At 44.4% G+C, this 14,358-nt stretch overlaps 1 protein-coding gene across 3 annotated transcripts in view; it reads right to left on the reverse strand.

Annotated features, from left to right (window-relative positions):
• Positions 1-1,607: 1,607 nt before the first annotated feature.
• LOC130204595 (fibroblast growth factor 14-like) overlaps positions 1,608-14,358 on the reverse strand; it is a 33,289-nt gene continuing 20,538 nt past the window's right edge. For all 3 annotated transcript variants that reach the window (XM_056431425.1, XM_056431424.1, XM_056431423.1), the window contains 2 exons: positions 6,000-6,198; positions 1,608-5,750 (listed from right to left, as the gene is read on the reverse strand). In XM_056431425.1, the coding sequence (XP_056287400.1) occupies positions 5,602-5,750; positions 6,000-6,198 (348 nt within the window). In that variant the 3' untranslated portion in view covers positions 1,608-5,601. The remainder of the gene's footprint in view (positions 5,751-5,999; positions 6,199-14,358) is intronic.

Raw genomic sequence — 14,358 nt, forward strand, 5'->3', positions numbered from 1 at the left:
TATAACCCACTTCTGGCTAATTAAACACCATGTTCAAAGTACACCTCATTTACATCACATTTACATATGCAAATTGTAATGACATCCGCCTAATTACAGTAGCTGCTGGTTCATCTGTCAGTTAAAGGAGGCCAGGCGGTGCGATGTGTGTGTGTGTGTGCGCGTGCGTGTGTGTTTCTTGTCGCCTGTCAACCGGTCTGACTGTTTCTGCCGAGCTGTCTCCACATCTCTCTCTCTCTCTCTCTCTCTCTCTCTCTGCCTGCCTGCCTGCCTGCATCTCTCCATTCATGCCCGCCTGTTAGTGGAGCTGTATAATGGCGCTGCCATCACACTCCATGCGTCTCCCAGGCTGGAGAAGCAGCCGGGTAAAGTTTACTGTGATTTATTGGAGTTGAAAAGTGTCACGTTAGTCAAGTTGACATGACATGTAATGTAAAAGTTAATATGGTGTTGCTGCTTCAGAAATGTTCCGGATTCCAGTAAAGAAAAAACACTCCGAGAGCTCCGACTCTTTACAGCAGCATGGGTCAGGGTCAGGCTCAGTTCTCCACTCGCCTCCCTTCCCTCCAGCTGCAGGGCAAAGGGCAAAGGGCAAATGGCCTCTCCGTGTAGGGCAGCATGAACATAACAAGTTTTTCAAAGTAACTTTTAAAAAGCTTTTTCCTTCACCGACAACGGGACTTACTTTGTCGGGTTGTATTCAACTGAGCCACTTCCTGAAACTGATGACACGGCACAAACACAAAGGATGGATTGTAAACTTTTAAGTGAGCCCTGATGTTGAACTGTGATTCAACTCAAAATATAATATAAATTATTCATTTTTTATAACAAAATAAAAGGACGAGACGCCACGCTTCCTTTCTATAAATCCTTTATTCAATATTGTTTTCTGTGTTTATACAATGGATCGGACACAAACTGTACAGTGCAGACAAACTGTTTGCATAATATGTATGTAAAGGTGACTGGACATTAACGGACAGACAGAGTAATCTCCTGTAAGGTTAGCACCAGTCACATTTTGCTTTTGACTCATTGCTAGCGTGGTTGGCATTAGAAAGACACGGCAGGTGGTTGTAAAAATACGACTTAATTGAATGTGTTCTCTGTCCATGCAATTAATCTGAGCATGTAATTAAATGTGTGCACTCGCTTCCATTAGCCCTGTTCCTGGACTGCCCTACACATCGAGGGGAGAAAAAAAAAAAACGGCACACAGCTGCTCCTGAAATTGGTCGAAGGAAAAACATTTTTAAAATACACATTTCTTGCAAGGAGACCAGGTCTTTAAAACAAATAAAATTAATTTAGAAATGGTGCCAGATTGGTTCCTGGAGGGCTGGAGGCAGCACAGAACTACACTCGAGTCCAGCTCCATCTTTCTTTTGACTTTAATGGAGAAAAAAACATTCTTTAAAAAAATATATAAAATCTATTTTTGTGTGTTTGTGGGTTCATGACCGTTCTACTGACTGTAGTATGATTATCCTTGATCAGGGTTCGTTACCACCATCCATTTATCACTCTGTAAGTAGCAAAAAATAACATAATAGCTCAATCCATCATTGTTAAAAGAAGCAGCAAAGGATATCAACAAAAAAAAATTTCTTCCTTTTTTTCTTCTTTCCTGCTCTCAGACAGAACTAAATATTGATGCTCTGCTGACATGCATTAGTGTAACTGTGTTCGGGATATGAAGTAATTTTGATTCATTCTTCCTTTGCTCCAATATTGCAATGATGGATTATGCTTCAAAAACAATATGTGATGCCACAGGGAAAACAAATGTATGCATCAAGGACACAAATATCAACCAGACGGCAGAAATGAGCCAGACGCAAAAGTTGTACTGGTGCTACGCTGTAAATGTTTGTTTATGATAACATATTTACCTAAATTACCACATGCATTAGCCCGGTCGTCTTTCCTCTTTAAAAGAAAACATGCAACAGTTGGAGGAGGAGGAGGAGGAGGAGAGCCAGCATAGTTACGGGGGAACGGAGGATTGGGGATCAAAGGATAATTGAAACGTAAAATTGGATGAAGTGTGTGTGTGAGAAGAGAGTGCGTTCACCGTCAGATGTAATAAGGCCGTCTGTTTGTCAGAGGAATAAAGTGGAATGAGAAAAAAAAAAAGTAAATAAAAACCTGAGGGGAGAGTAGCGAACCAACACGTGGAGATTGAAAGTGACCCGGGCGGTCGCCGTTGCTCACTTCTAATTAAATCCGCCGCTCTCTTTCCGTGCGGAGGCCGCTGGTAGACGCCTCATAATTGAAGTCTCGGTCCCTGGCTAGCCACCAGAGGAGAGAGAATCCCTCGGGAGACGACGACAGTAATTGCGCCTCTGTTGTTTGAACCGGGAGAATACCGGTCTGGAAAAACACGATCGTCAGTCCCCCTCAACCATCGTTAATTCTTGGGCACGTGCCACAGATCGTCAAGAGCTTCTTTCGGCCTTCGCCCGGCCTCACAAGCCGGACCTCTCTGATCAGAGGAGGAGTGGCTCGGTCCTTCCCCTCTGCGAGCGCTGTGGACACATCAGCCGCTTCATCATCACTCAGAGTCTCGTCTTACGTCTCTAACGTTCGCTCAGACGAGCACAAAAACATCGCACGCAAAGTGTAATTGAAGTGGCTTCTCGGACAGAGGATACATGAAACAATAAAGAGGAGGTTTACAGACCTGATTGTCAGGGTTTTCTTTTCTTTTTTTCTTCTTCTACCGTAATGCTATTAAAAAACCCCTCGAGTGTGACACCACAATATTATTACATTATTACATCCACATTTCGTTGACGTGAGACAAGCACAACACCGCTCATCACCATCACCCCACGATGCTCTTCAAGTACAATCAGACGGGACGGAGGTGAAAGTCGAGCCACTTTGAGAGTCGGGACATCTCGGCTCCCTGCCGGGACCCAGGGAGGCTGAGCGCTGAGCGTCAATCTGCAGCCGCCCTGGATCTCGCATCTTGAGCTAGGCTGGAGATGAGAGGCACTCACATAGCAAGAAACTACAGTATATCCAGCAAATAAAACACACACACACACACACACGAAAACCACTTTCTGATGATCCAACAGCAGCAATACATTTCACGTGCACTTGGTTTTTTTTAGCATCGAGAACACACAGAAATTTGAAAACGCTCAACTCAGATCGCTCTTCTTTTTTTATTTTTATCTCCACGTATATTTAATTACACTCTGGCTTTCATAAATAAATAAAAATTTCATCAGAAATCTCCAATGTGTTTCTTTCACCACAGTCTTAAAGATGGGCCACTTTACGCTATGCGAGTTCATCTAATGTGAGCCGGACCGCCGCGCGCCTTTGAGCACGGCGGCGGCTAATGAGCTCAGAGGAGAGAAGAATCTGAAGTGTGTGTGTGAGGAACGAATCTGAGGAACGCCAATTAGAAACGCCGCCTTGTGTATTCCGTCTCTTCGTTGGCGCCGTGTTTCCTCCGTACGGTACGACGTGTTTCACCTGCTACGCGCACACCTGTTGCCGAGGCAGCTTGTTTAATGCCGCGGATGAATCTTCCAGACGTTTCTTTGTCTTTCCGCCGCTGTGCGAATGTCAGTGGAGGTCGCTCGTCTTCAGAAATGTCCGACCGCGTTTCGAGGATCCGCTTTAAATGCAAAGCGGCCACTTTGCCCAAAATGTGGGATTTCAAAGCGAAAGGGACGCGCCGTGTTTCTGTTCCTCGCCGACAGTCGCGTCTCCTTGTCTCGGGATCACAGTGTTAATCTCTCCGGAGTGACGTGACGGAGTACGGGTGGAGCTTTCCAAGGAGTTAATTGGCGCCGAGTGTCGCCGTCGAATAAGAAAGACGGATAAACGGAAAAACCTGCGGGGTTGAACAGGACTCAGGTCCGGAACCGGTTGGTGCCATGTTGACTGTCACAGTGAGAGGGCGAAGCATGGGAATCTATTTGGTTTAATTTAATTCCAAGGCCTTTTTTCGATTTTCTGCCATTTAATTCTCTGTGTTTCAAAATTCACTCGTCTAATTTGACACGGCAATCAATGTGTGCTGTTTTGTTTTTGACCACATTTCCATCACCTGCTTTTATATAAACCACTAAGTTGCTCATCTAATTCTCACACTCTCCGTTATAAATAAACATGTGATCAGATCTGCTCTAATCCACTCGGATCTGCGTCGCCACGAATCGTATATCGACTCGAGAACCGTGCTTCACTTTACGCTACTTTATACCACATTTCGGAGCTAAATATTCATATTTATTGTTAAATACTCCGCTTCATCTATTTGACGGCTATATTTATGAGTGACTTTGCAGAGCGAAAGGCCTTGGGGCGGATCATGGTCTGCTCTGCCGGTTTCTAGGTTTAAATGAACAATACGCTTGTCAAAATTCTACTTTCACGTCACTTACCCTGTTCATCGTCACCCTCATCGCCACCTTTAACTTCAAGTACTTTGGAGCGCAACAGAAAGAGAAAGTAACACTTCTGTCTGACCGCTCTCAAAGGCTTTTTGACCCTCAGTATCTGCTACTCCATGTAAACACCGACTGCTACCGTGCTGCTCGGACACCGGCGTGACCTCCTGTGCCCTCCGTGTTGCTACAAAGAATTTGGGGAAATAGTTTTCCGGTTTTCAGCTACACACTCATTTGAGAAACTCTTCACTGTCTACTTGTTGAGCGTCTGTACAGCGATGCAGCTCGATAGTCTCTTGTAATGTGTGTGTGTGCAGAATAAGAAACCAAACATAACTTGCTATGTAGTGTCAAATAAGAACTCTGCTTAGCAGCTATATAGTATGTGATTAAAATTAGGGGCATGCCGTACGATGTGTTTGCGTTGCGCGTCGAGCACGGCGCCGTGTTCAGGGACATCTCGTGGTCGGCTCAGTACGAGCGTCCCCGCGCAGCGTCGTTATTGATCGATGACGAAGCAGCCGCTGAATCATTGCTGTTTGGTATTTAAAGCGTTCTCTGCCTGATGTTTGTTTTTTAATCTGTTCATTATTTACTCAAAGATCGAATCCGACTGGTCGATTTCGGGTGGGAGCCGTGTGCGTTTATCTGTGTGTGTGTGTGTGTGTGTGTGTGTGTGTGTGTGTAGCCACCAGCAAGCAAGTATACCTGGCAACGGAAAACGGTACAATCAAGAGAAGAACACAGGGGGGGGGCCTAATTCATACAGATTGTCACAGAAAAATACCGGCGAAGACGACATTTCCCCCCCCCCTGTTTTTGTTGTTGTTGTTGTTTATATTTTGAAGAAGTCCTTTCGTCTCCCATATGAGGGCACGCCGCTGTCCCGCTGCTTCCAAAACATCTGGCTGGCATTGGCCTGACTTCGCGGTCTTCATCCTCCTCTTCACCGACGCGCGCTCTGCCCTTCTGGCTCCGCCCCACCGCACCAGATCCGTCCAATCGGGAGAGAGGTGAGGCGGGACGTGCGGCCCCACTGCTGACCAGTCAGAACTTCAGCTGCTGTTTGTTTGGTTACCTTTTTGTTGTGCAGTTTGTTTGTTTTTTTGAGCGCGCAGCAGTGGGGCGAGTCTCTGGCTGTCCCTGGCCTCTGGTTGGCAGAGGGAGGGAGGGGGGGGGGGGGTTATGTCGCCCCCTTGTCGGGTTTGTTGACTGGTTTGCCGCCATTCATGACCACAGGTTCGCCGGTTGTGCTTTTGGAAGGCGGGCCCCCTGCGAGTTTAGGCACCGCCTCCCCTACGTCGTGCAACGAAGGCTCTCGGTACATCGCAACTGGAGGAATGGCGGGATGGGAGAAAGAGAGGAGGACAGGGGGAGGAAAGAAAGACAGAAAGGAAGGAAGGGGGAGGAGAGAGGAAGGAGATACAGGAGTGGTGGGAAGAGAGGTTAAAGGAAGTAAGGAAAGTACGAATGAAGGACAGAAACAAAGAGTGTGAGGAAAAGGTGCGTCTTCAGTCGACGGGAACAACAGGTCAAACATCCGGGTTTGCGTGTGTGTACATGTGTGTACATGTGTGTTACCTTCTATAGGTTTAGGCAGGAAGTGTGCAGCTGGTTTGGTCTTTTTGACCCTGTTGCCCTTCATGGCTTGTCCCTCTTTATTGAGGCCCAGAAACCAGGCCCGGCCCGACTCCTTCTGTCTGTAGAGCATCGAGCTGTAGATCACGTAGTAGTTCTCAAACACCGACTCCTTAAACTTACACTCCGCTGTAAACAGTTCCTGAGGAGACGGAAAGAGACACAATTCATATTGTTATTGACAGTATTTATCAATCTGACACTGATGAAGGAGGATTATTTACAAGCTGGACAATTAAGACGAATGTAGAATAAACATCATTATTTCAGCCTGCCAATACATCTGATTCAAAAACAAGGAAACCATATTGACCGGCCAGAGACGGGGAGGAGCAGCCGGACGCTGACTGAGTAATCTCTCTCTCTCTCTCTCTCTCAAAAATCGAGTCTCCCTAGAGTCCTCTTGCACGACTGAGTCACAGCGAGCATCAACGGCAGCCTGAGATGAAGCACACTTCTTTTGGAGAGGTCAGAATCGAAGCAAGCCGGGCTTCAAAAATCGGAAAAACTGCAATTTTACAAGCGATGAAAGAGGAGTCTTTGGTCCGTGACATGTGTTTCCTCTGCTTCCTCATGGGAGATCAGCAGGAGACACAAAACCTCCCGACGAGGGACGAAGCTCATGATTGTCAACTAATCTGAGGATTGCTTTAATTGAAAAACAAATATTCCTTTAAAAACATCAGCATTTCTGTTTGTGACTTTAGTGTCACCAGTATTTTCTCTCAATATTTTATTTAATCCTGATAATCCTTCTGGGAAAATGTTATTATTTTTGTAGCCAACAAACCGAAACACGAGCAATAATAACCACAATAAGATTATTGGTGATTTAAATACCGTATGTAGAGCCGATGTATTTATGCATACGCAGTATTAAGAGGTATATAAATAAAAAAACACCAAGATCTTTGCAGAATACTCGATTGTCACCAGGCATCATTCAAATAATCAATAATTCAAAACTGCATATAATTTCAGCCACTTTGAGGAGCCTGACATTTTATCGCCTCCAAAAGTGCTGCGGACCATATGTTGGCAAAATGTGAGATTCAAGACAAATAATCTTTGAGCTCTGGTTTGTTTTTCCCCAATTCTTGTTCCTCTGTGTCTGACATTTGGTTCTTGGCATGCAGGCGGGTTATCCTTTCACATTACCCATAATTATTGACCCGTTTTTAATATAAAAGATATGCATCTTAATCGATCGCTGTATTTTCTTCACGTCATTTTCATAATTATTTAGCGTCAAATGATTCAACGAGTCACGTGTTTATGATTTGATCTTTGCGGAGGATATAAATAGCATTAATAATCTAGCCCTCGTATGCCTGAGGAGGCTCCTGCCAACCCAAACAATCACCCCGGAGGTCCCCAGAGCCCAGATTGGAAAGTGTTCGTCTAGACCGCCTCTCATTGGTCGAGGCGGGCCTCTCGCCAGAGCCACAGACACATTGTCATTCAGCTCAGGTCTGTCGGTCCGAGTCTCATAGCAACATCAGGAAGAGAGGCGACACTGTAGCCGTGGCAACCAACCAGTGCTGAGAGGGAGAGGTCAGTTAGGGCATTAAATTAAATTAGCTTGCATTTCTAATTTAACATGTATTGTGCTCCATCTTGTGCTCCGCCACATCCCGTCATGCGAAGAGAGAGAGAGACGCTTATTGAAGGCAGGGTCGGGCGGAAAGCAACACGCGCCCGCGAGGGATCAGACACCAGCAGGCACACACACACACACACACACACACACACACACACACACACACACACACACACACACACACACACACACACACACACACACACACACACACACACACACACACACACACACACACACACACACACACACACACACACACACACACACACACACACACACACACACACACACCTGTGGCTCCAGTCTAGGGGATGAATGGAGGGAGGTGCAGGGCGGCTTGCTGGGATTTGAAATGTGGCTAAATGATTGGTTGGCAACTAAACAAGACGAGGATATAATGAATGAACGCTCTACTTACTGCCGATGTCAGCGACACACAAACACACACACACACACACACACACACACAAATGTTCGCCTTTGGTAACCATGGCTTTGCTTTGTGATAACTGCCCGATTGTTCTCAGAGGAGCTGAATATTTCTCATGAACTGAATTATATATATTTAGTCTTGACCTGCACCCCGGATTCATTATTGATCTGTAAAGGACGACGGTCTTTGCTGGCGTGCAGAGAGCAGTGCCGGGCGCTTATTACATGTGGCCAGTGAGGTCATACGTCATTTAATGCCGCTTTTTAGAATAAAAAATGTTTGATGCCGAGGCGTCTCTCGCCCTCGTCGGAATAAGAAACACTTCCACCCGACTGCATCCGGAGAGGATAAGTGGACTGTCACAATGGCTCCAGATGAAAACCGTCCACTGCCTCACAGGTGAGTCACTTTCAACAACACCGCCTGCCTCAATGTGTCTCTGTCGGCCTTTCTAAAAGGCTCCGTCCACAAGCCGCCCCCAGAAAGAAGACGGGGGGAGAATGAAAGATATGGAGGCTGGGGTTGGAAATTGGGACATGAAGGGAAGAATAAATCACCCAGTGAGGAGGACGACGCCTGATTGAAAAAGCAGCATGGGATTCTCTCTCTCTCTCTCTCATCTTAGCGTTCCTCTTATTTTTCCTCCCTCTGTCATTTCTCCGTGCTCTGCAGAGATTTTTAGTGGACGTGAAAACGCCGCACACATGCTCACCGTTTGAGCGGCACACACACACACACACACATATAGACGCACGCATCTCTGAGCCTGAGTGGCGACCCTGACGACGTTCGCATGTTCGGCCTCTAAACATACTAAATTGATACGGGCGGCGCTTTGCCCCTCCTCCATTGACGACCAAAAATGAAGAAACTTAGAATCAGACCGGGGGGAAGCCATCTCCACAGATCCACCGGGAGCTTCCGAGTCGGAGCTCATTCATAATGCAACAATACACTAAAGGGAATAATTACTCTTCCGGCGTATTTTCTTTTGGACTTAAATAACCGACTGGCACTCAGGAGCACGTCTTGTTGAAGAGGGCCAGACGAATGGTTCCCAGTGGACCGACAGTCGAGGGCAGTTACCTCGCTGACCGGGGCAGCCGCTGAACGACGGTGAGGTCACGAGTTCCACCCTTCAGGGTCCAGAGACAGACTGATGGACAGCTCCACACACCAGAGAGTGATGCGCACACTCCTAGTGCTGACCCGCACCGCCTCAGAAGTGAATGATGAATGTAAATGCCATTAATGTCTTGTAGTCGTCAGAGGGACTAGCCCAACACTCTGCAGGTCATTTAAAGTCTGACCCTGTGCAGCCCCCGTAGACACAATTGAGACTGTGCCAACATTATAGCAAATTGGCATAATTTAAAAGGATGCCGGACGAGCTATTATCAGATTATTTGTGTTACTTTGAAACCTTGAAGACGTGACACATCTCATGAAGGGTCTGAGATTAAAAAGCCTATGTCCTATAATTTATAAGCAGATTTATTCATGTACTCGTATTAAACATTGGAGATAAGAATATCTATGATGAGATAATGTCAACACAATTACTTATGGGTATATAATTAAAGAGCGATGGAGCCTGACATCCGTGCAATGCTCTAGTGATGCTATCAAGGAGTTAAATTCAACGCTGAACACAATATACTGTGTTTATATATAAATCAAAATATGGCAATTGTGTTCAAAATCACATGTAAATAATTAAAATGATATTCATTAAAAATAATCGTATTCATCTTTTAATGAGAATCTAGTTGGAATCATTCATTTTTACAAAAATATGTGAACAAAGGATGATTATATGACCTTTAGAGTTAATTAAAGTAGTAATGAATTATCACCAAACCCAAGTTTCTTATTTTATCTTTAACCTCCATATAAATATCTTTAATAAATCAAATGATAACACGGCGGTTTCATTATTCCTAAATATGAGGAAGCATCGTTCAGATTTGCACTCGCTCTACTTCACACGTTTAATACGACTAAACTCAAGGAAGTTGTTTTTAATCCCAACGTGTACTTAGTGTGTGTGTGTGTGTACTGCTCAGTGAGTGGGTGTTTGTTTACAACACAGTTATTATCACAGCACTAATTACCCAGGGGAATTGTGGGTAAACAAATTCTGAACAAACGAAAGCCCACGGAGAGGCAGGAAGAGGGAGGAGTGCAAAGAACAGTGTCGGCACATGAAAACTAAAGTGAAGATGGCGCCTTGAGGGCAGACGGAGAGGACGTCCGGCGGTCGAAGCATCAAGCCGACTCGGATTCACGCGAGGTGCCTGGTGGGAGGCTGCAGAGATACGCCAGCAAAGGCTCTCAAACGCCATGAGTGGACGATCGGTTTGTAGAGAAGCTGCTCTTGGAGTGTGATGTCTGTCCTGTGGCGCCTCAAGAGAGAGGCAAGAAGAGACCCCACAGCACAGCAACTAATTAATGATCTATTCAGTGTGTGTGTGTGTGTGTGTGTCATGACTCACATGGAAGTAACATTTATTCTCTCTGCCACTCGTCCTCCTCATCTCTCTGGATGTAGACATCACAGGACTCACTGTCTGAGTATGCTGAATGGAACGCCTACGCACACAGACATGAGGCAGACACACACACACACGCACACACACACACACACCCTTGTGTTGGTGGAAAACATCCTGTTGTGAGGAAACATGCTGCAGCTCAGGAAGAGAGAAAATAAATACGAGTGAAACGGAAAGGGAAGGAAACACCACGACGTCGAGTTCTTTATTGTTTTTATACAGAAAATAAAAATAGATATTTCTCAAACATTCTCTGCTCTTGGAGACACGTGATCGGAAACTGCAGATATCTGGGTCTGTGACATTCAACAAGAGGTTAGCTAAAGAAAAGTGCAAGTTGAAATGACGAATTAACAGTTATTTGGGTTTATATTTGAGCATAATTTGCTAACATTATATTCACACTGTGATATTTGTATATGTGAGACATGTATCTGTAATGGTGAGAAGGCAGCGATGAATGGCTTTTGTTTTTGATTTAATATGCTATTATTGTTATTATATTATATATATATATATATTATACAGGACTGTCTCAGAAAATTAGAATATTGTGATGAAGTTCTTTATTTTCTGTAATGCAATTCAAAAAACAAAAATGTCATGCATTCTGGATTCATTACAAATCAACTGAAATATTGCAAGCCTTTTATTCTTTTAATATTGCTGATTATGGCTTACAGCTTAAGAAAACTCAAATATCCTATCTCTAAATATTAGAATATCATGAAAAAGTATACTAGTAGGGTATTAAACAAATCACTTGAATTGTCTAATTAACTCGAAACACCTGCAAGGGTTTCCTGAGCCTTGACAAACACTCAGCTGTTATAAATCTTTTTTTACTTGGTCTGAGGAAATATTAAAATTTTATGAGATAGGATTTTAGAGTTTTCTTAAGCTGTAAGCCATAATCAGCAATATTAAAAGAATAAAAGGCTTGCAATATTTCAGTTGATTTGTAATGAATCCAGAATGCATGACATTTTTGTTTTTTTAATTGCATTACAGAAAATAAAGAACTTTATCACAATATTCTAATTTTCTGAGACAGTCCTGTATATTGTTTAGTAAAATGTACTTTTATTTTGTATGCATTCGCCACCAGGATACGTCTTGTTTTACCCTAAAACATGGGGGGTTCTGTTTTATTATTATGACTTTTATTCCAGGATAAATTCATATTATATTCATTGGGATTTGAATGAGTGTTGGATTTATCCAGCGACATTGATGACACATAACTAACCTTCAGATTTCCTTCAGAGGGCGGTTTCGTGCAGCGCCAAAAGCATTCAGCCTCCCTCACTTTTAAATGTTTCAATGAGGCTGGATTAGAAGAGAAGTGGGAGAGAAACAAAGAGGGTGGAGGACGCCGCTGAATGGATGGCGTTCGGGCTCCCTCGACCTCTGAGAGTCTGACTCACAGGAGCTGGCATCAACAAAGACTTTTACATTTCTTATCTTGGCTGGCAAAACTTAGATTTAAGATTTTAAAAAAACAAGCAGATGTTACACCACCCTGGAAACGTCTCGTGACCCCACCGGGGCAGAAACAGGATTTTATGCTGCTGCATTCCTTATATAATAATTATATGTGTCCTCCTACGCACAGAAGTAGTAGAAGAAGATAATAATAATAATAATTATAATAAAAGGAGGAGGAGTCGCAGTGATAGTGAGATCTCGCAAGAAAAGTGTCAGTCAATTTCCTCCATCACCTCTCGGATGACATCTTGAAATCTACACCTAGCGCACCCACACGCATACGCAACATGCCAACGTGTGTATTACACACTCCTTTTCACACACTCTTGTCACTTCGAGACTCACACACGCACAGTCGTACACTCATCAGCACTTTCCCCCCCTCACACTTTCCCCAGCATGCTCCATAATTATCACATAACAGCTCAGTGCACACTGTGCCATCTGTTAGTCGCACGCCCAAAACCCTCAACGTGCACACGCACACACACACACACACACACACACACACGCGCGCACGACCACACACCGCCAGATGCTCGGGATCTCGCATTAGTAAGACAGTCCATACCATGTTTAACTATGTTCGCGGAATATTATTAACAATTTGTAATCAGAGGATAAAGAATGTTGTTGTGTACAAGGAAATGTCCAAAATAAAATATTCAGACAATATAGATAAAAGTGATGTCACAATAATAACCACAGCTTTATCTTGACAGCTCCACAAAAATATATAATATAACAAGTATATATTTATGCAATCGTGTTCTTTCAGGCACGAAATAGAATCCAACATGCAAATAAATATATAATTATATGCACACTATTTTCAGCACATCATGTCCTGATTTAAAGTATCACAAGTCAGTGTGCTTCACATCCCTCAAACACGTGTGTGTGTGTGTGTGTGTGTGTGTGTGTGTGTACCAGGAATATAGAGTTATTGTTTGTTCATGAAAGTTCTCCCAAAGATAAAACGCCCAGTGTTGAAGTTTTAAGGTGCAGGAACTCTAATCTGATTCGTATCGACTTCCCGACACCTGCACAATAACTAACCCGGCAAGATGAAAGGTAATCCAGACAAGCTGCTCGCCTGAAGCTGAACCCATCACACACACACACACACACACACAAAGGTAAATGTCGCCGCTCTGGTTCTGATGAAAAACAAAGTGGAGCTGTGTAACAGCAACACCCTCGTAATGTTTAATGAAAACCTCTTCCGGACCACACACACACACACACACGACGCCTGCCGGGACCTTTGCAGCAGCCAATGAAACATCAAGCGGCGTGGTGACATCACGATGAATTAGACCTGCTGCATTTGTTATTCATTTATTCGTTATCATTGCAGCCGCCTTCACATCAGATGCAGCTTTAGTCTGGGATTGCTACTGTGTGTGTGTGTGTGTGTGTGTGTTTGTGTGTGTGTTTAGGGGGGGACTCCCCCTCTTCAATTATTTACAGGAAGCCCTCATGCATCTGTGACTTCCTGCGACAGGCTGAGGAAGCCCAGCAGAGCAGCACAGATTCTCTCGTCTTCCTTCTCCAGATTCCCCTCGTTTTCTTCCTCTCATTCTTTCGTCGTCGACATTTCTCCTTCTCTCTCTCCATCTTGTGTGGTCTTCCCTCTAAAAACCTGTGTCCAACGTTTTTTTAATCCTTCCTCTCCTCTAAAAAAACCAACCTTTTCTCTCCCCTGAACTTCTCTGTCCTCACATTGTCTGTGTCCTTTTTCTTCCTCACCTCCTTTCTTTTCCCTTCCGCCCAAGTCTTTTCCTTTCTTCTCAGCCCTCCTTCTTTCTTTCATGATTGGTCTTGGCCTCGCCTTTATTCCACCCACCTCTCCCTTTCATTCCCCTCCTTTCATCTCCTCCCCTCCATGTATAGTCCTCCGTCCCCTCTCTCCATCACCTTTCCTTTCCTCCAATCACCACCTTTCCCCTCCTCTCTGGCTCCCGTCATCTCCACCCGCCAAAAAAAGATAAATAGATGGGCGGAAAGAGGGATGATGTTAGGGAGAGCAGTCGGTGAACGAGTGTGAACTCCCTCTGAAGAGTCGGCGTGGAAATAATTCATATTTCATCTCTGAGCAGCCGGCCGCTCTTCATCTCCTCTACCTTCTTCATCCCTCCCTCCAATCATCTACTTCTTTGTCCTTTTCAATAATTTAGCTCTTTTTGGGGGTTGTGTATGTAATTTTCATTGGTAACTAGT

This window comes from Pseudoliparis swirei, chromosome 14, assembly GCF_029220125.1.
Source record: "Pseudoliparis swirei isolate HS2019 ecotype Mariana Trench chromosome 14, NWPU_hadal_v1, whole genome shotgun sequence".
Classification (NCBI taxonomy): domain Eukaryota; kingdom Metazoa; phylum Chordata; class Actinopteri; order Perciformes; family Liparidae; genus Pseudoliparis; species Pseudoliparis swirei.